We start from the raw sequence: 25098 nt of genomic DNA on the forward strand, positions 1-25098 counted from the left end.
GGAAATGTTTGTACCTTACCCCGAGGATCAGTCATGATATGCTCATATTTATTTCAAGCATAATTTGAATTGGTTTACAATTCATTTTCTGCAGAGAGAGAGAGAGAGAGATGTTGGCATTGGTCGTGGTCTTATTAGCTAGAGATGTTCGTATGACATGCATCAACCAGTGGCGCCTTTTGTTATACTACAAGAGAGCCAAGTCAACGTTGTTTGTTCATTAATTAGTTATGTTCTGTGCAAATCAAAAACGCGTTAATAACCTCCACTACGCCTCATCGCTGGATTCAAAACTGCCCATTTGGCCTCGTCATAGTAGTTGCGCACAGTCTAGGGGCAAAACTGAGCACGATTAGCAACTGAGGGCAAAACTAAGCAAATGGACACACTTAGGGCAAAAGGATAATTAACCCTATTATATGCCCATCTTTATTTTAAGCAGAATCTGAATTGATCTATAATTTTTTTAGAAACAGAAGGCCCTTGATAGTAAGCAATATGTTCATAACTTGCTTGGCCTATTTATATTCAAAAAGCTAAAGGATCTCAAATCTCACTCAAACCAAAATTTGCACATTAGGAGTGAAATTACGTAAAAAATATTTTTATGAGATATATCATGCTCCTTTTGGTCTTTTGTTTAGGGGCTACTGAGTCACACAACTCCAAAAGTAATATTTAGCAAGTAGCAATTCAAACTATATGTACCAAACCGACACCTTGTAAGCACCCAATTGGTCTTTATGTATAACTTAACACACATGACATGAACTAACATCTATTAAGGCCCCCGAATTAATGAGAACATGGGTTTACATATCTACTTTTTGTGTTAACCATATGTACTTCTAGATCATCAGTTTGACCGATGAAATATGAGTTATGTGACAAAAAAATGTATACCATTTAATTCGTGTTGGAAAGAAGCACCACTACATCCATCTTGTGTCAGCTACTTTTGGTGCTCATCTAGGAAGTTTACTAACATAGAAGTGAAGTCAATGGGGAAACAACTAGGCAACGATTAAGAAGTAAATCATTTTATTTTGCTATCCATATATAAGGCCAACTTGCATTGGTTCGACAACTGCTATACTGATGTTATTTTCAGGATTTGCGGTTAGATTCAGTGGACTTTATGATAGGCCTGAGGTCAGACCGTTAGACTGGTTCTAGGGGGAGAGCAGCAACCAAATGGGTGTTGTCATCAATAAACTTGTTCTGATCTCTGATTTTCTAAGTTCGTGTAGGGTATATATAATGTGTTTGACAGTTGGTGTACACCGTGTTGTAGGAAATGTTTGTACCTTACCCCGAGGATCAGTCATGATATGCTCATATTTATTTCAAGCATAATTTGAATTGGTTTACAATTCATTTTCTGCAGAGAGAGAGAGAGAGAGAGAGAGATGTTGGCATTGGACGTGGTCTTATTAGCTAGAGATGTCGGTATGACATGCATCAACCAGTGGCGCCTTTTGTTATACTACAAGAGAGTCAAGTCAACGTTGTTTGTTTATTAATTAGTTATGTTCTGTGCAAATCAAAAACGTGTTAATTACCTCCGCTACGCCTCATCGCTGGATTCAAAACTGCCCGTTTGGCCTCGTCATAGTAGTTGCGCACAGTCTAGGGGCAAAACTGAGCATGATTCACAACTGAGGGCAAAACTAAGCAAATGGACACCACTGAGGGCAAAAGGATAATTAACCCTATTATATGCCCATCTTTATTTTAAGCAGAATCTGAATTGATCTATAATTTTTTTAGAAACAGAAGGCCCTTGATAGTAAGCAATATGTTCATAACTTGCTTGGCCTATTTATATTCAAAAAGCTAATGGATCTCAAATCTCACTCAAACCAAAATTTGCACATTAGGAGTGAAATTACATAGAAAATATTTTTAAGAGATATATCATGCTCCTTTTCTTTTGTTTAGGGGCTACTGAGTCACACAATTCCAAAAGTAGTATTAGCAAGTAGCAATTCAAACTATATGTACCAATACGACACCTTGTAAGCACCCAATTGGTCTTGATGTATAACGTATTGTATTACTAGCTGGCAACACACATGACATGAACTAACATCTATTAAGGCCCCCGAATTAATGAGAACATGGGTTTACATATCTACTTTTTGTGTTAACCATATGTACTTCTAGATCATCAGTTTGACCGATGAAATATGAGTTATGTGACACAAAAATGTATACCATTTAATTCGTATTGGAAAGAAGCACCACTACATCCATCTTGTGTCAGCTACTTTTGGTGCTCATCTAGGAAGTTTACTAACATAGAAGTGAAGTCAGTGGGGAAACAACTAGGCAACGATTAAGGAGTAAATCATTTTATTTTGAAACCATATCCATATATAAGGCCAACTTGCATTGGTTCGACAACTGCTATACTGATGTTATTTTCAGGATTTGTGGTTAGATTCAGTGGACTTTAAGATAGGCCTGAGGTCAAACCGTTAGACTGGTTCTAGGGGGAAGAGCAGCAACCAAATGGGTGTTGTCATCAATAAACTTGTTCTGATCTCTGATTTTCTAAGTTCGTGTAGGGTATATATAATGTGTTTGACAGTTGGTGTACACCGTGTTGTAGGAAATGTTTGTACCTTACCCCAAGGATCAATCATGATATGCTCATATTTATTTCAAGCACAATTTGAATTGGTTTACAATTCATTTTCTGCAGAGAGAGAGATAGAGAGAGAGAGAGAGATGTTGGAATTGGACGTGGTCTTATTAACTAGAGATGTCTGTATCACATGCATCAACCAGTGGCGCCTTTTGTTATACTACAAGAGAGTCAAGTCAACGGTGTTTGTTCATTAATTAGTTATGTTCTGTGCAAATCAAAAACGCGTTAATTACCTCCACTACGCCTGATCACTGGATTCAAAACTGCCCGTTTGGCCTCGTCATAGTAGTTGCGCACAGTCTAGGGGCAAAACTGAGCACGATTCGCAACTGAGGGCAAAACTAAGCAAATGGACACCACTGAGGGCAAAAGGATAATTAACCCTATTATATGCCCGTCTTTATTTTAAGCAGAATCTGAATTGATCTATAATTTTTTTTAGAAACTGAAGGCCCTTGATAGTAAGCAATATGTTCATAACTTGCTTGGCCTATTTATATTCAAAAAGCTAAAGGATCTCAAATCTCACTCAAACCAAAATTTGCACATTAGGAGTGAAATTATGTAGAAAATATTTTTATGAGATATATCATGCTCGTTTTGGTCTTTTTTTTAGGGGCTACTGAGTCACACAATTCCAAAAGTAATATTTAGCAAGTTGCAAATTAGACTATATGTACCAAACCGACGCCTTGTAAGCACCCAATTGGTGTTTAGGTATAACCTATTGTATTACTAGCTGGCAACACACATGAAATGAACTAACATCTATTAAAGCCCCCAAATTAATGAGCACATGGGTTTACATATCTACTTTTTGTGTTAACTATGTGTACTTCTAGATCATCAATTTGACCGATGAAATATGAGTTATGTGACACAAAAATGTATACCATTTAATTCTTATTGGAAAGAAGCACCACTAGATCCATCTTGTGTCAGCTACTTTTGGTGCTCATCTAGGAAGTTTACTAACATAGAAGTGAAGTCAATGGGGAAACAACTAGGCAACTATTAAGGAGTAAAACATTTTATTTTGCAACCATATCCATATATAAGGCCAACTTGCCTTGGTTCGACAACTGCTATACTGATATTATTTTCAGGATTTGTGGTTAGATTCAGTGGACTTTAAGATAGGCATGAGGTCAGAACGTTAGACTGGTTCTACAGGGAAGAGTGGCAACCAAATGGGTGTTGTCAACAGTAAAGTTGTTCTGATCTCTGATTTTCTAAGTTCGTGTAGGGAATATATAATGTGTTTGACAGTTGGTGTACACCGTGTAGTAGGAAATGTTTGTACCTTACCCCGAGGATCAGTCATGATATGCTCATATTTATTTCAAGCATAATTTGAATTTGTTTACAATTCATTTTCTGCAGAGAGAGAGAGAGAGAGAGAGAGATGTTGGCATTGGACGTGGTCTTATTAGCTAGAGATGTCGGTATCACATGCATCAACCAATGGTGCCTTTTTTTATACTACAAGAGAGTCAAGTCAACGTTGTTTGTTCATTAATTAGTTATGTTCTGTGCAATTAAAAAACGCGTTAATTACCTCCACTACGCCTCATCGCTGGATTCAAATCTGCCCGTTTGGCCTCGTCATAGTAGTTGCGCACAGTCTAGGGGCAAAACTGAGCACGATTTGCAACTGAGGGCAAAAGTAAGCAAATGGACACCACTGAGGGGCAAAAGGATAATTAACCCTATTATATGCCCATCTTTATTTTAAGCAGAATTTGAATTGATCTATAAATCTTTTTTTTAGAAACAGAAGGCCCTTGATAGTAAGCAATATGTTCATAACTTTCTTGGCCTATTTATATTGAAAAAGCTAAAGGATCCCAAATCTCACTCAAACCAAAATTTGCACAGTAGGAGTGAAATTACGTAGAAAATATTTTTATGAGATATATCATGCTCCTTTTGGTCTTTTGTTTAGGGGCTAATGAGTCACACAATTCCAAAAGTAATATTTAGCAAGTAGCAATTCAAACTATATGTACCAAACCGACACCTAGTAAGCACCCAATTGGTCTTTATGTATAACGTATTGTATTACTAGCTGGCAACACACATGACATGAACTAACATCTATTAAGGCCCCCGAATTAATGAGAACATGGGTTTACATATCTACTTTTTGTGTTAACCATATGTACTTCTAGATCATCAGTTTGACCGATGAAATATGAGTTATGTGACACAAAAATGTATACCATTTAATTCGTATTGGAAAGAAGCACCACTACATCAATCTTGTGTCAGCTACTTTTGGTGCTCATCTAGGAAGTTTACTAACATAGAAGTGAAGTGAATGGAGAAACAACTAGGCAACCATTAAGGAGTAAATCATTTTATTTTGCAACCATATCCATATATAAGGCCAACTTGCATTGGTTCGACAACTATACTGATGTTATTTTTAGGATTTGTGGTTAGATTCAGTGGAATTTAAGATAGGCCTGAGGTCAGACCGTTAGACTGGTTCTAGGGGGAAGAGCAGCAACCAAATGGGTGTTGTCATCAATAAACTTGTTCTGATCTCTGATTTTCTAAGTTTGTGTAGGGTATATATAATGTGTTTGACAGTTGGTGTACACCATGTTGTAGGAAATGTTTGTACCTTACTCCGAGGATCAGTCATAATATGCTCATATTTATTTCAAGCATAATTTGAATTGGTTTACAATTCATTTTCTGCAGAGAGAGAGAGAGAGAGAGAGAGATGTTGGCATTGGACGTGGTCTTATTAGCTAGAGACGTCGGTATCACATGCATCAACCAGTGGCCCCTTTTGTTATACTACAAGAGAGTCAAGTCAATGTTGTTTGTTCATTAATTAGTTATGTTCTATGCAAATCAAAAAAGTGTTAATTACCTCCGCTACGCCTCATCGCTGGATTCAAAACTGCCTGTTTCGCCTCGTCATAGTAGTTGCGCACAGTCTAGGGGCAAAACTGAGCGTGATTCACAACTGAGGGCAAAACTAAGAAAATGGACACCACTGAGGGCAAAAGGATAATTAACCCTATTATATGCCCATCTTTATTTTAAGCAGAATCTGAATTGATCTATAATTTTTTTAGAAACAGAAGGCCCTTGATAGTAAGCAATATGTTCATAACTTGCTTGGCCTATTTATATTCAAAAAGCTAATGGATCTCAAATCTCACTCAAACCAAAATTTGCACATTAGGTGTGAAATTACGTAGAAAATATTTTTATGAGATATATCATGCTCCTTTTCTTTTGTTTAGGGGCTACTGAGTCACACAATTCCAAAAGTAGTATTAGCAAGTAGCAATTCAAACTATATGTACCAATACGACACCTTGTAAGCACCCAATTGGTCTTTATGTATAACGTATTGTATTACTAGCTGGCAACACACATGACATGAACTAACATCTATTAAGGCCCCCAAATTAATGAGAACATGGGTTTACATATCTACTTTTTGTGTTAACCATATGTACTTCTAGATCATCAGTTTGACAGATGAAATATGAGTTATGTGACACAAAAATGTATACCATTTAATTCGTATTGAAAAGAAGCACCACTACATCCATCTTGTGTCAGCTACTTTTGGTGCTCATCTAGGAAGTTTACTAACATAGAAGTGAAGTCAATGGGGAAACAACTAGGCAACGATTAAGGAGTAAATCATTTTATTTTGAAACCATATCCATATATAAGGCCAACTTGCATTGGTTCGACAACTGCTATACTGATGTTATTTTCTGGATTTGTGGTTAGATTCAGTGCACTTTAAGATAGGCCTGAGGTCAGACCGTTAGACTGGTTCTAGGGGGAAGAGCAGCAACCAAATGGGTGTTGTCATCAATAAACCTGTTCTGATCTCTGATTTTCTAAGTTTGTGTAGGGTATATATAATGTGTTTGACAGTTGGTGTACACCGTGTTGTAGGAAATGTTTGTACCTTACCCCAAGGATCAGTCATGATATGCTCATATTTATTTCAAGCATAATTTGAATTGGTTTACAATTCATTTTCTGCAGAGAGAGAGAGAGAGAGAGAGATAGAGAGAGAGAGATGTTGGCATTGGACGTGGTCTTATTAGCTAGAGATGTCGGTATCACATGCATCAACCAGTGGCGCCTTTTGTTATACTACAAGAGAGTCAAGTCAACGGTGTTTGTTCATTAATTAGTTATGTTCTGTGCAAATCAAAAACGCGTTAATTACCTCCACTACGCCTCATCGCTGGATTCAAAACTGCCCGTTTGGCCTCGTCATAGTAGTTGCGCACAGTCTAGGGGAAAAACTGAGCACGATTCGCAACTGAGGGCAAAATAAGCAAATGGACACCACTGAGGGCAAAAGGATAATTAACCCTATTATATGCCCATCTTTATTTTAAGCAGAATCTGAATTGATCTATAATTTTTTTTAGAAACTGAAGGCCCTTGATAGTAAGCAATATGTTCATAACTTGCTTGGCTTATTTATATTCGAAAAGCTAAAGGATCTCAAATCTCACTCAAACCAAAATTTGCACATTAGGAGTGAAATTCTGTAGAAAATATTTTTATGTGATATATCATGCTCGTTTTGGTCTTTTGTTTAGGGGCTACTGAGTCACACAATTCCAAAAGTAATATTTAGCAAGTTGCAATTTAGACTATATGTACCAAACCGACACCTTGTAAGCACCCAATTGGTGTTTAGGTATAACCTATTGTATTACTAGCTGGCAACACACATGAAATGAACTAACATCTATTAAAGCCCCCAAATTAATGAGCACATGGGTTTACATATCTACTTTTTGTGTTAACTATGTGTACTTCTAGATCATCAATTTGAACGATGAAATATGAGTTATGTGACACAAAAATGTATACCATTTAATTCGTATTGGAAAGAAGCACCACTAGATCCATCTTGTGTCAGCTACTTTTGGTGCTCATCTAGGAAGTTTACTAACATAGAAGTGAAGTCAATGGGGACACAACTAGGCAACTATTAAGGAGTAAAACATTTTATTTTGCAACCATATCCATATATAAGGCCAACTTGCCTTGGTTCGACAGCTGCTATACTGATATTATTTTCAGGATTTGTGGTTAGATTCAGTGGACTTTAAGATAGGCATGAGGTCAGACCGTTAGATTGGTTCTAGGGGGAAGAGCGGCAACCAAATGGGTGTTGTCAACAATAAAGTTGTTCTGATCTCTGATTTTCTAAGTTCGTGTAGGGAATATATAATGTGTTTGACAGTTGATGTACAGCGTGTAGTAGGAAATGATTGTACCTTACCCCGAGGATCAGTCATGATATGCTCATATTTATTTCAAGCATAATTTGAATTGTTTTACAATTCATTTTCTGCAAAGAGAGAGAGATGTTGGCATTGGACGTGGTCTTATTAGCTAGAGATGTCAGTATCACATGCATCAACCAATGGCGCCTTTTTTTATACTACAACAGAGTCAAGTCAACGTTGTTTGTTAATTAATTAGTTATGTTTTGTGCAAATCAAAAACGCGTTAATTACCTCCACTATGCCTCATCGCTGGATTCAAATCTGCCCGTTTGGCCTCGTCATAGTAGTTGCGCACAGTCTACGGGCAAAACTGAGCACGATTTGCAACTGAGGGCAAAAGTAAGCAAATGGACACCACTGAGGGGCAAAAGGATAATTAACCCTATTATATGCCCATCTTTATTTTAAGCAGAATTTGAATTGATCTATAAATCGTTTTTTTAGAAACAGAAGGCCCTTGATAGTAAGCAATATGTTCATAACTTTCTTGGCCTATTTATATTCAAAAAGCTAAAGGATCCCAAATCTCACTCAAACCAAAATTTGCACAGTAGGAGTGAAATTACGTAGAAAAACATTTTATTTTGCAACCATATCCATATATAAGGACAACTTGCATTGGTTCGACAACTATACTGATGTTATTTTCAGGATTTGTGGTTAGATTCAGTGGAATTTAAGATAGGCCTGAGGTCAGACCGTTAGACTGGTTCTAGGGGGAAGAGCAGCAACCAAATGGGTGTTGTCATCAATAAACTTGTTCTGATCTCTGATTTTCTAAGTTCGTGTAGGGTATATATAATGTGTTTGATAGTTGGTGTACACCATGTTGTAGGAAATGTTTGTACCTTACTCCGAGGATCAGTCATGATATGCTCATATTTATTCCAAGCATAATTTGAATTGGTTTACAATTCATTTTCCGTAGAGAGAGAGAGAGAGATGTTGGCATTGGACGTGGTCTTATTAGCTAGAGATGTCGGTATCACATGCATCAACCAGTGGCGCCTTTTGTTATACTACAAGAGAGCCAAGTCAATGTTGTTTGTTCATTAATTAGTTATGTTCTGTGCAAATCAAAAACGCGTTAATTACCTCCACTACGCCTCATTGCTGGATTCAAAACTGCCCATTTGGCCTCGTCATAGTAGTTGCGCACAGTCTAGGGGCAAAACTGAGCATGATTCCCTACTGAGGGCAAAACTAAGCAAATGGACACCACTGAGGGCAAAAGGATAATTAACCCTATTATATGCCCATCTTTATTTTAAGCAGAATCTGAATTGATCTATAATTTTTTTAGAAACAGAAGGCCCTTGATAGTAAGCAATATGTTCATAACTTGCTTGGCCTATTTATATTCAAAAAGCTAAAGGATCTCAAATCTCACTCAAACCAAAATTTGCACATTAGGAGTGAAATTACGTAAAAAATATTTTTATGAGATATATCATGCTCCTTTTGGTCTTTTGTTTAGGGGCTATTGAGTCACACAACTCCAAAAGTAATATTTAGCAAGTAGCAATTCAAACTATATGTACCAAACCGATACCTTGTAAGCACCCAATTGGTCTTTATGTATAACGTAACACACATGACATGAACAAACATCTATTAAGGCCCCTTAATTAATGAGAACACGGGTTTACATATCTACTTTTTGTGTTAACCATATGTACTTCTAGATAATCAGTTTGACCGATGAAATATGAGTTATGTGACAAAAAAATGTATACCATTTAATTCGTGTTGGAAAGAAGCACCACTACATCCATCTTGTGTCAGCTACTTTTGGTGGTCATCTAGGAAGTTTACTAACATAGAAGTGAAGTCAATGGGGAAACAACTAGGCAACGATTAAGAAGTAAATCATTTTATTTTGCTATCCATATATAAGGCCAACTTGCATTGGTTCGACAACTGCTATACTGATGTTATTTTCAGGATTTGTGGTTGGATTCAGTGGACTTTATGATAGGCCTGAGGTCAGACAGTTAGACTGGTTCTAGGGGGAGAGCAGCAACCAAATGGGTGTTGTCATCAATAAACTTGTTCTGATCTCTGATTTTCTAAGTTCGTGTAGGGTATATATAATGTGTTTGACAGTTGGTGTACACCGTGTTGTAGGAAATGTGTGTACCTTACCCTGAGGATCAGTCATGATATGCTCATATTTATTTCAAGCATAATTTGAATTGGTTTACAATTCATTTTCTGCAGAGAGAGAGAGAGAGAGAGAGAGAGAGATGTTGGCATTGGACGTGGTCTTATTAGCTAGAGATGTCGGTATCACATGCATCAACCAGTGGCGCCTTTTGTTATACTACAAGAGAGTCAAGTCAATGTTGTTTGTTCATTAATTAGTTATGTTCTGTGCAAATCAAAAACGTGTTAATTACCTCCGCTACGCCTCATCGCTGGATTCAAAACTGCCCGTTTGGCCTCGTCATAGTAGTTGCGCACAGTCTAGGGGCAAAACTGAGCGTGATTCACAACTGAGGGCAAAACTAAGCAAATGGACACCACTGAGGGCAAAAGGATAATTAACCCTATTATATGCCCATCTTTATTTTAAGCAGAATCTGAATTGATCTATAATTTTTTTAGAAACAGAAGGCCCTTGATAGTAAGCAATATGTTCATAACTTGCTTGGCCTATTTATATTCAAAAAGCTAATGGAGCTCAAATCTCACTCAAACCAAAATTTGCACATTAGGAGTGAAATTACGTAGAAAATATTTTTATGAGATATATCATGCTCCTTTTCTTTTGTTTAGGGGCTACTGAGTCACACAATTCCAAAAGTAGTATTAGGAAGTAGCGATTCAAACTATATGTACCAATACGACACCTTGTAAGCACCCAATTGGTCTTTATGTATAACGTATTGTATTACTAGCTGGCAACACACATGACATGAACTAACATCTATTAAGGCCCCCAAATTAATGAGAACATGGGTTTACATATCTACTTTTTGTGTTAACCATATGTACTTCTAGATCATCAGTTTGACCGATGAAATATGAGTTATGTGACACAAAAATGTATACCATTTAATTCGTATTGGAAAGAAGCACCACTACATCCATCTTGTGTCAGCTACTTTTGGTGCTCATCTAGGAAGTTTACTAACATAGAAGTGAAGTCAATGGAGAAACAACTAGGCAACGATTAAGGAGTAAATCATTTTATTTTGAAACCATATCCATATATATGGCCAACTTGCATTGGTTCGACAACTGCTATACTGATGTTATTTTCAGGATTTGTGGTTAGATTCAGTGGACTTTAAGATAGGCCTGAGGTCAGACCGTTAGACTGGTTCTAGGGGGAAGATCAGCAACCAAATGGGTGTTGTCATCAATAAACTTGTTCTGATCTCTGATTTTCTAAGTTCGTGTAGGGTATATATAATGTGTTTGACAGTTGGTGTACACCGTGTTGTAGGAAATGTTTGTACCTTACCCCAAGGATCAGTCATGATATGCTCATATTTATTTCAAGCATAATTTGAATTGGTTTACAATTCATTTTTGCAGAGAGAGAGAGAGAGATGTTGGCATTGGACGTGGTCTTATTAGCTAGAGATGTCGGTATCACATGCATCAACCAGTGGCTCCTTTTGTTATACTACAAGAGAGTCAAGTCAACGGTGTTTGTTCATTAATTAGTTATGTTCTATGCAAATCAAAAACGCGTTAATTACCTCCACTACGCCTCATCGCTGGATTCAAAACTGCCCGTTTGGCCTCGTCATAGTAGTTGCGCACAGTCTAGGGGAAAAACTGAGCATGATTCGCAACTGAGGGCAAAACTAAGCAAATGGATACCACTGAGGGCAAAAGGATAATTAACCCTATTATATGCCCATCTTTATTTTAAGCAGAATCTGAATTGATCTATAATTTTTTTTAGAAACTGAAGGCCCTTGATAGTAAGCAATATGTTCATAACTTGCTTGGCCTATTTATATTCAAAAAGCTAAAGGATCTCAAATCTCACTCAAACCAAAATTTGCATATTAGGAGTGAAATTATGTAGAAAATATTTTTATGTGATATATCATGCTCGTTTTGGTCTTTTGTTTAGGGGCTACTGACTCACACAATTCCAAAAGTAATATTTAGCAAGTTGCAATTTAGACTATATGTACCAAACCGACACCTAGTAAGCACCCAATTGGTCTTTATGTATAACGTATTGTATTACTAGCTGGCAACACACATGACATGAACTAACATCTATCAAAGCCCCCAAATTAATGAGCACATGGGTTTACATATCTACTTTTTGTGTTAACTATGTGTACTTCTAGATCATCAATTTGACCGATGAAATATGAGTTATGTGACACAAAAATGTATACCATTTAATTCGTATTGGAAAGAAGCACCACTACATCCATCTTGTGTCAGCTACTTTTGGTGCTCATCTAGGAAGTTTACTAACATAGAAGTGAAGTGAATGGAGAAACAACTAGGCAACGATTAAGGAGTAAATCATTTTATTTTGCAACCATATCCATATATAAGGCCAACTTGCATTGGTTCGACAACTATACTGATGTTATTTTCAGGATTTGTGGTTAGATTCAGTGGAATATAAGATAGGCCCGAGGTCAGACCGTTAGACTGGTTCTAGGGAGAAGAGCGGCAACCAAATGGGTGTTGTCATCAATAAACTTGTTCTGATCTCTGATTTTCTAAGTTCGTGTAGGGTATATATAATGTATTTGACAGTTGGTGTACACCATGTTGTAGGAAATGTTTGTACCTTACTCCGAGGATCAGTCATGATATGCTCATATTTATTCCAAGCATAATTTGAATTGGTTTACAATTCATTTTCTGTAGAGAGAGAGAGAGAGAGAGATGTTGGCATTGGACGTGGTCTTATTAGCTAGAGATGTCGGTATCACATGCATCAACCTGTGGCGCCTTTTGTTATACTACAAGAGAGCCAAGTCAACGTTGTTTGTTCATTAATTAGTTATGTTCTGTGAAAATCAAAAACTCGTTAATTACCTCCACTACGCCTCATCGCTGGATTCAAAACTGCCCGCTTGGCCTCGTCATAGTAGTTGCGCACAGTCTAGGGGCAAAACTGAGCACGATTCCCTACTGAGAGCAAAACTAAGCAAATGGAAACCACTGAGGGCAAAAGGATAATTAACCCTATTATATGCCCATCTTTATTTTAAGCAGAATCTGAATTGATCTATACTTTTTTTAGAAACGGAAGGCCCTTGATAGTAAGCAATATGTTCATAACTTGCTTGGCCTATTTATATTCGAAAAGCTAAAGGATCTCAAATCTCACTCAAACCAAAATTTGCACATTAGGAGTGAAATTACGTAAAAAATATTTTTATGAGATATATCATGCTCCTTTTGGTCTTTTGTTTAGGGGCTACTGAGTCACACAACTCCAAAAGTAATATTTAGCAAGTAGCAATTCAAACTATATGTACCAAACCGACACCTTGTAAGCACCCAATTGGTCTTTATGTATAACGTAACACACATGACATGAACTAACATCTATTAAGGCCCCTGAATTAATGAGAACATGGGTTTACATATCTACTTTTTGTGTTAACCATATGTACTTCTAGATCATCAGTTTGACCGATGAAATATGAGTTATGTGACAAAAAAATGTATACCATTTAATTCGTGTTGGAAAGAAGCACCACTACATCCATCTTGTGTCAGCTACTTTTGGTGGTCATCTAGGAAGTTTACTAACATAGAAGTGAAGTCAATGGGGAAACAACTAGGCAACGATTAAGAAGTAAATCATTTTATTTTGCTATCCATATATAAGGCCAACTTGCATTGGTTCGACAACTGCTATACTGATGTTATTTTCAGGATTTGTGGTTAGATTCAGTGGACTTTATGATAGGCCTGAGGTCAGACCGTTAGACTGGTTCTAGGGGGAGAGCAGCAACCAAATGGGTGTTGTCATCAATAAACTTGTTCTGATCTATGATTTTCTAAGTTCGTGTAGGGTATATATAATGTGTTTGACAGTTGGTGTACACCGTGTTGTAGGAAATGTTTGTACCTTACCCCGAGGATCAGTCATGATATGCTCATATTTATTTCAACCATAATTTGAATTGGTTTACAATTCATTTTCTGCAGAGAGAGAGAGAGAGAGAGAGAGAGAGAGAGAGATGTTGGCATTGGACGTGGTCTTATTAGCTAGAGATGTCGGTATCACATGCATCAACCAGTGGCGCCTTTTGTTGAGAGTCAAGTCAACGTTGTTTGTTCATTAATTAGTTATGTTCTGTGCAAATCAAAAACATGTTAATTACCTCCGCTACGCCTCATCGCTGGATTCAAAACTGCCCGCTTGGCCTCGTCATAGTAGTTGCGCACAGTCTAGGGGCAAAACTGAGCATGATTCACAACTGAGGGCAAAACTAAGCAAATGGACACCACTGAGGGCAAAAGGATAATTAACCCTATTATATGCCCATCTTTATTTTCAGCAGAATCTGAATTGTTCTATAATTTTTTTAGAAACAGAAGGCCCTTGATAGTAAGCAATATGTTCATAACTTGCTTGGCCTATTTATATTCAAAAAGCTAATGGGTCTTAAATCTCACTCAAACCAAAATTTGCACATTAGGAGTGAAATTACAAAGAAAATATTTTTATGAGATATATCATGCTCCTTTTCTTTTGTTTAGGGGCTACTAAGTCACACAATTCCAAAAGTAGTATTAGCCAGTAGCAATTCAAACTATATGTACCAATACGACACCTTGTAAGCACCCAATTGGTCTTTATGTATAACGTATTGTATTACTAGCTGGCAACACACATGACATGAACTAACATCTATTAAGGCCCCCGAATTAATGAGAACATGGGTTTACATATCTACTTTTTGTGTTAACCAAATGTACTTCTAGATCATCAGTTTGACCGGTGAAATATGAGTTATGTGACACAAAAATGTATACCATTTAATTCGTATTGGAAAGAAGCACCACTACATCCATCTTGTGTCCGCTACTTTTGGTGCTCATCTAGGAAGTTTACTAACATAGAAGTGAAGTCAATGGGGAAACAACTAGGCAACGATTAAGGAGTAAATCATTTTATTTTGAAACCATATCCATATATAAGCCAACTTGCATTGGTTCGACAACTGCTATAATGATGTTATTTTCAGGATTTGTGGTTAGATTCAGTGGACTTTAAGATAGGCCTGAGGTCAGACCGTTAGACTGGTTCTAGGGGGAAGAGCAGCGACCAAATGAGTGTTGTCATCAATAAACTTGTTCTGATCTCTGATTTTCTAAGTTCGTGTAGGGTATATATAATGTGTTTGACAGTTGGTGTACACCGTGTTGTAGGAAATGTTTGTACCTTACCCCAAGGATCAGTCATGATATGCTCATATTTATTTCAAGCATAATTTGAATTGGTTTACAATTCATGTTCTGCAGAGAGAGAGAGAGAGAGATAGAGAGAGAGAGAGAGATGTTGGCATTGGACGTGGGCTTATTAGCTAGAGATGTCGGTATCACATGCATCAACCAGTGGCGCCTTTTGTTATACTACAAGAGAGTCAAGTCAACGGTGTTTGTTCATTAATTAGTTATGTTCTGTGCAAATCAAAAACGCGTTAATTACCTCCACTACGCCTCATCGCTGGATTCAAAACTGCCCGTTTGGCCTCGTCATAGTAGTTGCGCACAGTCTAGGGGAAAAACTGAGCACGATTCGCAACTGAGGGCAAAACTAACCAAATGGACACCACTGAGGGCAAAAGGATAATTAACCCTATTATATGCCCATCTTTATTTTAAGCAGAATCTGAATTGATCTATAATTTTTTTTAGAAACTGAAGGCCCTTGATAGTAAGCAATATGTTCATAACTTGCTTGGCCTATTTATATTCCAAAAGCTAAAGGATCTCAAATCTCACTCAAACCAAAATTTGCACATTAGGAGTGAAATTATGTAGAAAATATTTTTATGAGATATATCATGCTCGTTTTGGTCTTTTGTTTAGGGGCTACTGAGTCACACAATTCCAAAAGTAATATTTAGCAAGTTGCAATTTAGACTATATGTACCAAACCGACACCTTGTAAGCACCCAATTGGTGTTTAGGTATAACCTATTGTATTACTAGCTGGCAACACACATGAAATGAACTAACATCTATTAAAGCCCCCAAATTAATGAGCACATGGGTTTACATATCTACTTTTTGTGTTAACTATGTGTACTTCTAGATCATCAATTTGACCGATGAAATATGAGTTATGTGACACAAAAATGTATACCATTTAATTCGTATTGGAAAGAAGCACCACTAGATCCATCTTGTGTCAGCTACTTTTGGTGCTCATCTAGGAAGTTTACTAACATAGAAGTGAAGTCAATGGGGAAACAACTAGGCAACTATTAAGGAGTAAAACATTTTATTTTGCAACCATATCCATATATAAGGCCAACTTGCCTTGGTTCGACAACTGCTATACTGATATTATTTTCAGGATTTGTGGTTAGATTCAGTGGACTTTAAGATAGGCATGAGGTCAGACCGTTAGACTGGTTCTAGGGGGTAGAGCGGCAACCAAATGGGTGTTGTCAACAATAAAGTTGTTCTGATCTCTGATTTTCTAAGTTCGTGTAGGGAATATATAAGAGTCAATTACACTGGTGGTGCCACAACTTGGCGTAAACAGTCACTTTGGTGATAGAAGTTGTGGCATACATTGAAATGGTGCAAAAACTTGGCTTGAATGTGCAAATACAATGATTATCCCTTTTGTATATGGAATCTGTGCTGACTAGGCGTGTGGACAAGGGGCCTCTGGTCTATTTTTTCAAAACAAAAAAACCTCAAAATATTGTTTTTTTTAATAAAAGATGGTGGAGCGCCCAGGTTTCGAACCTGCGACCATCTGCAACAAAACAAGTGAATCTAACCACTATGCCATATGCTTTGTACTCCCTCTGTTTCTTTTTAGTCTGCATATAAGGTTTGGTCAAAGTCAAGCTTTGTAAAGTTTGACTAACTTTATATTAAAAAATGTAAACATTGACAATATGAAATCAACATTATCAGATGCACCACGAAATGTATTTTCATATTATACAGTTTTAATATTATAGATGTTCATATCTTTTTATATAAATTTGGTCAAACTTTGTGTAGTTTTACTTTGACCAAATCTTATATGCGGAGTAAAAAGAAACGGAGGGAGTACTTTCTATTATGGTTAAAAGCATATATATACCTTTGGTACGCAGGTGGAGCTTAAATTGGCTGCAAATATTGCGGCCTATTTGCGCCAACTATTTTTTTTAACATATTTGTAAAATGTAAGTACTAAAACTTATATTCAAACATTTATGTGCTATAAATATTATACAAACAAACTATGATTTGTAAATGTACAACCGCGTATTATATTAAAAACATTTAATTGATATGGATATTTCTGTGTTATAAATTTCAATAATACAAACATTTTAATAATAATATAATTAACATGATGAATTATAAATGTGGGTATCTGTATTAACTTAAATAATATACATGATTGAATATTCAAATCAAAATTTTAAATGTAAGAATATTAATATTTTTAATTATACAAACATTGAACTATACAAATGTGCATATAATTATTAAAATGCCTGTATAACTGAAACAATATTTTTAGTTTTAGTTTATGAAATATTTGTATTGTATAAAATTATAATTTTTTTATACTTCAGAATGTCAATTATATAATAGTCGGTTAAAAATGTACGGCAGAGTGGTTTGGCCTGTATATGATGTAGCAAGTAGTTTTGGGTTCGAATCCTGGCAGCACCTACTTTTTTGTTATTTATTTTTAACAGGCAGGACCCGCTGGTCACTGAGGAGAAGAATGCCACGTCTATATGGACCTTTTAAAAAAATCAAAGTTCCGAGGTTTATTTTTGTGAAAATCAGGGCACACGCTCTTTCTCCTTAGTCTAGCCACTGACAGCAGGGTCCACATGCCTAGTCCGCGCACATTTCGTATGCAAACAGGATAAGCAACCGTATTTGTATGTCCGAGCTAAGTTTTTGCACCACTTCAATGTACGTCACAACTTATAGCACTAAAATGACTGTTTACGCCAAGTTGTAGCACCAACAGTGTAAATGACTCAACATATAATGTGTTTGACAGTTGGTGTACACCGTGTAGTAGGAAATGTTTGTACCTTACCCCGAGGATCAGTCATGATATGCTCATATTTATTTCAAGCATAATTTGAATTGGTCTACAATTCATTTTCTGCAGAGAGAGAGAGAGAGATGTTGGCATTGGACGTGGTCTTATTAGCTAGAGATGTCGGTATCACATGCATCAACCAATGGCGCCTTTTTTTATATTACAAGAGAGTCAAGTCAACGTTGTTTGTTCATTAATTAGTTATGTTCTGTGCAAATCAAAAACGCGTTAATTACCTCCACTACGCCTCATCGCTGGATTTAAAGGCTGGTGCTGCTGGATGCAGGGGATATATGCTCATCGCCAAGGAGCGAACAAGTTCGTCATCATCTTCCGTGTTAACTTCGCCTGCAGGTTCGTGGTACATGTGCAATCTTGATTATCTATATCTACTGATTCTACCTACTCTTTCAAGCAAGTAAATCATTCATCGTGACCGACGGAACATGTCTAGCAGCTGGTTTGTACTCCAATATACTTTTGGTTTGAATAGTTTCAGTCTTTTCTCTTTCCAAAGAAGTTAAGCTTTAGCAAAACAACTGCTGAACGATTAAGCATCTTCTCTTGTCTTTGGTTTGGAAGATAATTTTATTCTCAGAAGAAGAAGATCATCGACCAACAAGGATAAGCCTGGGTGGGGGATAGAGCATGGATTTGCAACTCCATTTGATTGAAACTATTACAAACGATTTTTCAGAGTATCAGAAAGTTGGAAGTGGTGGGTATGGAGATGTTTACAAGGTATGACTATTTTTCAGATTTATCATGCCACCACTGGCCACAAGCTCGATCGTGCTCACAAGTGATTTCAACAGGCAGTGTATAAAGGGGAAGAGATTGCTGTGAAGAAACTTCATCCCTTGCAAGGACTTGATGATAAGCAATTTCACAGTGAATTGCTTAACCTCACCAAGGTTTCTCACAAAAATGTTGTACGATTAATTGGCTACTGCTATGAATCTCGGCATAAATACGTCAAGAACAATGGGGAGACTATCTGGGCGAAATCGATGGAGCGTGTTCTCTGCTTCGAATATATGCAGGGTGGAAGCCTCGAAAAACATATTGCAGGTATTATGTATGATGAAAAATTTGCTCTATTTATTTGTTTGCAAGAAAACATAAAGGATTGAGTATATTATTACGTACATTTCGCGAATATGCCTATTTTCTATCTTTATTTTTCCTTTAAATTGCAGATGAATCCTGTGAACTTGACTGGCCCACATGTTACAACATCATAAGAGGGACTTGCGAGGGTTTAAATCACCTTCACAGTGCTCCAGATAACCCTATTTTCCATCTGGACTTAAAGCCAGCTAATATACTGCTAGATAAGAGCATGACACCCAAAATTGCAGATCTTGGTTTGTCACGGGTTTTTGCTTCATCAGAAACACATCAAACAGAGATTGTCAAAGGAACACAGTAAGTTGATGTCTCATGTTCGAAGCCGTTTATTTTAATAAAATCCTTTTAGCAAAGTTTTTCTCTACATATGAATATGTGATGGTTATGATATCATGTAGCGGGTATATGCCACCGGAATACGTAGCCCATCGCCGTATATCAAAGAAGTTTGACGTGTTCAGTTTAGGCGTCATAATTATAAAGATGGTGGCTGGAAATACTGACTATTCTGACATGCCTCCCAAGGAGTTTATCAAGCTTGTAAGAAAATCCTATGCAACTTTTTCAAAAGAAAAAAAAATCCTCTATCTAAGCATGAACATACATTGTACAACTTTAGTTACTGCGCCATGCTTGCGTTGCGTGCAGGCAAGGGAAAACTGGACCAAAAGGTTGCAGGCGATGCCGGACTCATACTCATCACACGAAGTAGACATCCTACGAGTCACTAAGTGCGTTGAGATTGCATTAAGGTGTGTGGACAAGGATAGAGATAAAAGGCCTTGTATTAAGGATATTGTCCAAGAACTTGAGGAACTAGAAGCTGAGATACAGAAAATGTTACAAACTTCTGATCTTTCAGAAAACCTAACCGTCCAGGTAGGCATCAGGGATCGATCACTGGAAAGGCATGGATGCCACTCCTTTTGTACTGTCCCTGTCATTTTTGTCAATGTTTTCTGATGTTGTCTCAAATTTTTTGGCAAGTCAGTTTTCTGTCAAATTTGTATCCACGTAATAATTGAGCACTTCTTCTTTTCCTTGCAGAGAAGCCGTGGCACCAACATTCTGTCGGTCGATCCGACACTAGAGATGAGGTTCCTCTTCGAGCCAAGGAAGGAGGTATCATGCTGCCTGCAACTTACCAACAAGACAGACGACTTCATAGCGTTCAACGTAAATATAAACCGACCCAAGTACCACACAAGGCCGAGCAGAGGAACCATGCCACCATGTTCGAAGAGGTACATTGCCATAACGCTGCGAGCACAAGCGGTGGCCCCGCTCAACATGCAGTGCCACGACATGCTGCTTGTGCAGAGCATCCGCATCAACCAAGAGTTGGCATCAGATCCTGATAAGATCGATTATCAAGAATTGTTTGAGGTGGTCGTGGAGGATGATGTGGTGAAGCTACCGATCGTTTATGTTACAGCAGAACAATAGTCTCTTCCGCCAGGAACTGAGAAAGTGAGAATGTCTCAGGTGGTATATGGATGCATTTGTAATTAAATTCAGAAAATTCTTCAGTTGTTTGCAAAATGGTGTTTATCTTTGAGCTGCATTTAATTGTTTCAACTTTGATTTTGCCCTTGAATTAAAAGCTGATTTCTGTCTGTACTTATTAATCCAAACAAGAAACCAAAGCAAGGGCACCTGAAATATAAAAGGTCAGTGGGTCAAATTCTTTCTTGCTATCCCTAGCCCCCGCGGTCGTCCCCCGCGAGCGACTCGGGCGGCGGCGCGCCTTCCCCCTCCTCTTCCCCTCCCCTGCCCTCGCCGCCGTCCCCAGCCGCTGGGGCAAAACCCCTCTCGGTGGCTGGCGGCGGGGCCCCTCTCTCCGCCGCTCAGGGTTGGCCGGTGCGGGGCGGCTTGATCTGGCGGCGGCGGCGGGCGTGCGCGGGGCTCGGTGCTGCAGCGGCGGTGCCTCCCGGCGGCGGCGTGGTGGGCGACGGTGGCGACGCAACGGCTGCATGCCCGTGGTGTCGGCGGTGGTCCGGATCTGACCACGGGCTGCTGCGGGTGGATCTGGTGGATCCTTTCTTTTCGGGCTCTGGCTCGGCCTCCCTCTACTCTCGGTCGGGGTCGGAGGTGGGCTGGAGCTGGTAGAGGTGGGGGCGTGCCGGCCGGATCTGACGCGACTTTTCCGGCAGGCGGCGCGGGTTGGGGCAGCGGGCGGGCGTGGATGCTGCTCCGGCCATGGGCGGCAGCGCGGGGAGGTCCGGGGGCGGTGGCCTCCTGGTGGCGCGGCGGCTAGACGGTGGCCGGATGCTCTGGCCGCGGCCGCGGCCGGCTTTTCCGGTTTCCGCCTGTCTGCGGTTTGGCCAATTCGACCTTTGCTTCACCTCCTCGTCATCCGGGCTCTACTTGCATCGAAGGGCTGGCCCACTCCCAGCTATGGGCCATCGCTCGTCTCGCGCCCGGTGCCGCGGGACTGAGCTCATCTCGCGCCCGGCAGCAGGACCGAGCACATCTCGCGCCCTATAGCAGGACCATGCTCCTCTCGCGTCAGGCAGCAAGACCGAGCTCGTCTCGCGCCCGGCAGAAGGACCGAGCTCGTCTCGCGCCCGGTGCTGCAGGATGGTGCCATGGTGGCCAGTCGTGGCCGGCCTATTGGGTCTCAGCGCTGGGGGCCGCTCAGGGGTGCGAAAGGCCGGGCCTTTCCGCTCGTATCTTTGGTTGGGGTAGTGACGGGTCAGGGTCTCGTGTGAGGTGGTGTCTTGGTCTTAGCGCTCTTTAGGAATGCCTTGATAGACATTAGGATGCGTTTTGATAGCTTTCGAAGGCATTTTTTAATGCCTCCTAATCGCTACCCTGTTGTAGTGAACTTTACATTTTGGCTAGCAGTTCATGCTGCGTCTATCGAAAGATTTCTATGATGCGGCACGCTCAAAATTAACGAGCCGTCACTATCCAATCACAGTCCACCACCCGGTTGCCGACTCCGGCGGGCCATGAGCTCGTCCACCAGCTGTCCAGCATCACCGCACGACGATCCACTGCGCTCCTCGCTTTTAGGCCGAGGTCCCTCGCCCTGCTTCGCATCGCGTCGCCTTGGACCTCCATCAATGTCCTTACAACACCGGCGATCACCTCGGCGCCGATCACCCGATGGGTCTCCGCGGACGACCCGTAGTCCTTGGCGCCGACGCTGACGCCGACCGCGAGCACGTCCACGACGAGCTTCTCGTTGAAGAACTGGTCAGCGTGGCGCGGCCACGTCACCATCGGCACGCCGGCGCTCACCGCCTCCAGCGTCGAGTTCCACCCGCAGTGCGTCACGAAGCCGCCGACCGCTGTGTGGTTTAGGATGAGCACCTGCGGCGCCCAGCCACGGATGATGTAACCACGAGAAGCCGTTGGGAAGCCTTCGGGTATGTCCGATGATGCTGCGTCGGCGTCGGAGATGACCCACACGAAGTCCTTGCCGGAGAGCTTGAGGCCCCGTGCGAGCTCCTGGAGCTGCTCCGGCGAGAAGCGGGTTAGCGTGCCGAAGGCGACGAAGACTACCGATCTGGCCGGCTTGGCGTCGAGCCAGGGGATGCAGCCGTCCGCGTCCGGCGAGAGCGTGTCGGTGCCTCTCGACGCCTCGTCCTTGCTGCCGCTGGCGAGCGCGACTGGCCCGACGAGCCACGCGCGGCGGCGGAGCGTCGTGCGGTAGTGCTCCACGTAGTCGGTCTCGAGCTCGTGGAAGCTGTTGACCAGCTCGCCGTAGCTTTTTTGGTCCGCGGCGTAGATGCCCTTGACGAACGCCAACTGGTCCGGGCGCGTCATCATCTGGCTCCGCCTCAGCTCCACGCGGTGCGGCAGCCCGGCCACGGAGAAGACGGCGTCGGGATCACCCTCGTCGTCGTCGGGGTTGTGGTTGCCCAGCATGCTTTCGGCGCAGCAGCGGGCGAACATGCTGGTGCCGAGGAACGCGAGCCGCGGTACGCCAAATTCGGCCGCGACGTCGAGCGACCAGGGGAAGAAGCTATCGGAGACCACGGCGTCGAGGCCGGCGTGGTGGTCGGCGAGGAACTGCCGGAAGGGCGCCCGGAGCAGCCGCGCTGCCTGTTGGAGCTTGACGTGGTCGCCACTGGAGCCGCTCTGGGCGCCCGGCGAGAGACCGACGTCAGGGAAAGGCACGACGGCGACGTCGATTGGTGGGGAACGGAGGTCGACGATGGCGTGGATGATGGAAGCTTGCACCGGGGGTCGGCCATCGGGATGAGGTGGCCGGGGATGAGGTATGGGAAGAAGAGCATGTGCAGCGGCTGCTGGCCGTCCTCCGCAGGCGCCATGATCGCCTTCCCACGCCAGACGCCGGCCGTGCGGGCCTGTCTTATACGTACAGGCTCAAGGATTTGAGGACCGGAGCTGGAGCAAAGTGCAAAGCGCAAAGGTAGAACAATGGCACACACCAGACAGGTCGTACGTGCTGAATAGGGACGCCGATGTCAATGTGCCGATGCGCCACTACCGTAAACGTCGACAACAGCTGCCGAGCATTCTACTTTATCTCAGATTCGCAAGACAAAACATATTGGATGCCAATGAAGTCCCCATTTTGCACCAAAGGAAAACCTTTGCTAATAGCATCTACCGTCGAACTTGACAAATCCGATCCCTCGACGTCTCAAATAATGCATTCTTCATCTGGATACCATAAATTAAAGGGAGCTCCTGGAACTCATTCGAATGAGATATAAAATGGTCTCAGTCGAATGAAGTATTGATGACGTCGCTGGTTGTTTGTCGCAGCCCGATCCCGTAGCAGACCCGAGTAGACTTGTTCCTTTCTCACCGCACGAAACAAATAAAAAGCCCATTTCGGTTGTAACTTCTGAGTTGTTTGTTGTGGGTTGTGGGCCTTTGTGTTGTGGGCCTTTTTGGGTTGTTTGTTTTCGGTTGCGAGCCTCTTTGCAAAAAATGATTATATGTGGACCGTTGCAACCTTGGACGAGCGGGCTCCCGTGCTGCACGTTCTCTCGTCCCTCCCCTGTCTTCCTCTACTTCACACTGATTTGAAACAGTAACAACACCCCCCAGAATGGGGGAGGGCTTCTGGAAAGATACGTTAAAGGAGGAGCAACCTGCCATAGACTTGAGGATAAAGAAAAATGAAAAAGAAAATACAGGAACCAGTGGCTGTACTTCTGTTTTTCATCCTTAGACATGATTATATGTGTGTGGAAAAAAATCTTTATGACTAAGATATATTGAAAAAACAATGAGTACTAACAACCATCTAAAAAAACGCTAAGACAAATGACCCGGCAAAAATGATTAGAAAAAGGCTTCACCGTCGCCGACAACACTACCCCTAACCTGTTGGTTGTAGTCACGTTATACGTCTTACAGGTGCACTTGGGTGCGTTTAGTTGTGGTTGCGCTCTAATTGGGGCAATTGCAACTACAAAAAAAAAGTTAAACTTTAATGAAAATAATAATAATAATAATAATTAAGGGGCTGACATTATATGTCTTGCGGGTTGCGCTTGGGTGTGCTGAGTTGCAAATTGCGCTCGGGTTGGAGCGGTTGCAAGTACAATAAAAAGACTTAAAAAAAAGGAACCAATTTTATCGGCGTCCACAACCCTCCCCCCGACCCCCTGTTGTTGTCACATTATATGTTCTGCACTTGCATTTGGGTGTGTTGAGTTGCGATTGTGTTCGGGTTGGGCGGTTGCAACTACAAAAAAATGAAACCAATTTCATCGGCACCGACAACCCCCCAGTTGCGGTCACATTATATGCTCTGCAGTTGCGCTTGGGTGTGCTGA

At 40.8% G+C, this 25098-nt stretch overlaps 1 protein-coding gene and 1 pseudogene across 2 annotated transcripts; one reads left to right on the forward strand and one right to left on the reverse strand.

Moving 5' to 3' along the window:
• Positions 1 to 18488: 18488 nt before the first annotated feature.
• Positions 18489 to 20812, forward strand: LOC123040023 (putative receptor-like protein kinase At4g00960). 2 transcript variants are annotated; one of them, XM_044462978.1, is made up of 7 exons: positions 18489 to 18556; positions 18785 to 18943; positions 19018 to 19273; positions 19402 to 19630; positions 19732 to 19873; positions 19982 to 20212; positions 20381 to 20812. In XM_044462978.1, exons 2-7 carry the CDS (start codon positions 18851 to 18853, stop codon positions 20777 to 20779), a joined length of 1350 nt encoding a protein of 449 aa, XP_044318913.1. In that variant the 5' UTR covers positions 18489 to 18556; positions 18785 to 18850; the 3' UTR covers positions 20780 to 20812. The 2 variants fall into 2 exon arrangements, with proteins under 2 accessions (XP_044318913.1, XP_044318914.1); XM_044462979.1 differs by having other exon boundaries at positions 18514 to 18662.
• Positions 20813 to 22250: 1438 nt separating this feature from the next.
• LOC123038781 (scopoletin glucosyltransferase-like) overlaps positions 22251 to 25098 on the reverse strand; it is a 14489-nt pseudogene continuing 11641 nt past the window's right edge.

The sequence above is a fragment of the Triticum aestivum genome, chromosome 2B, assembly GCF_018294505.1.
Source record: "Triticum aestivum cultivar Chinese Spring chromosome 2B, IWGSC CS RefSeq v2.1, whole genome shotgun sequence".
Classification (NCBI taxonomy): Eukaryota; Viridiplantae; Streptophyta; class Magnoliopsida; order Poales; family Poaceae; genus Triticum; species Triticum aestivum.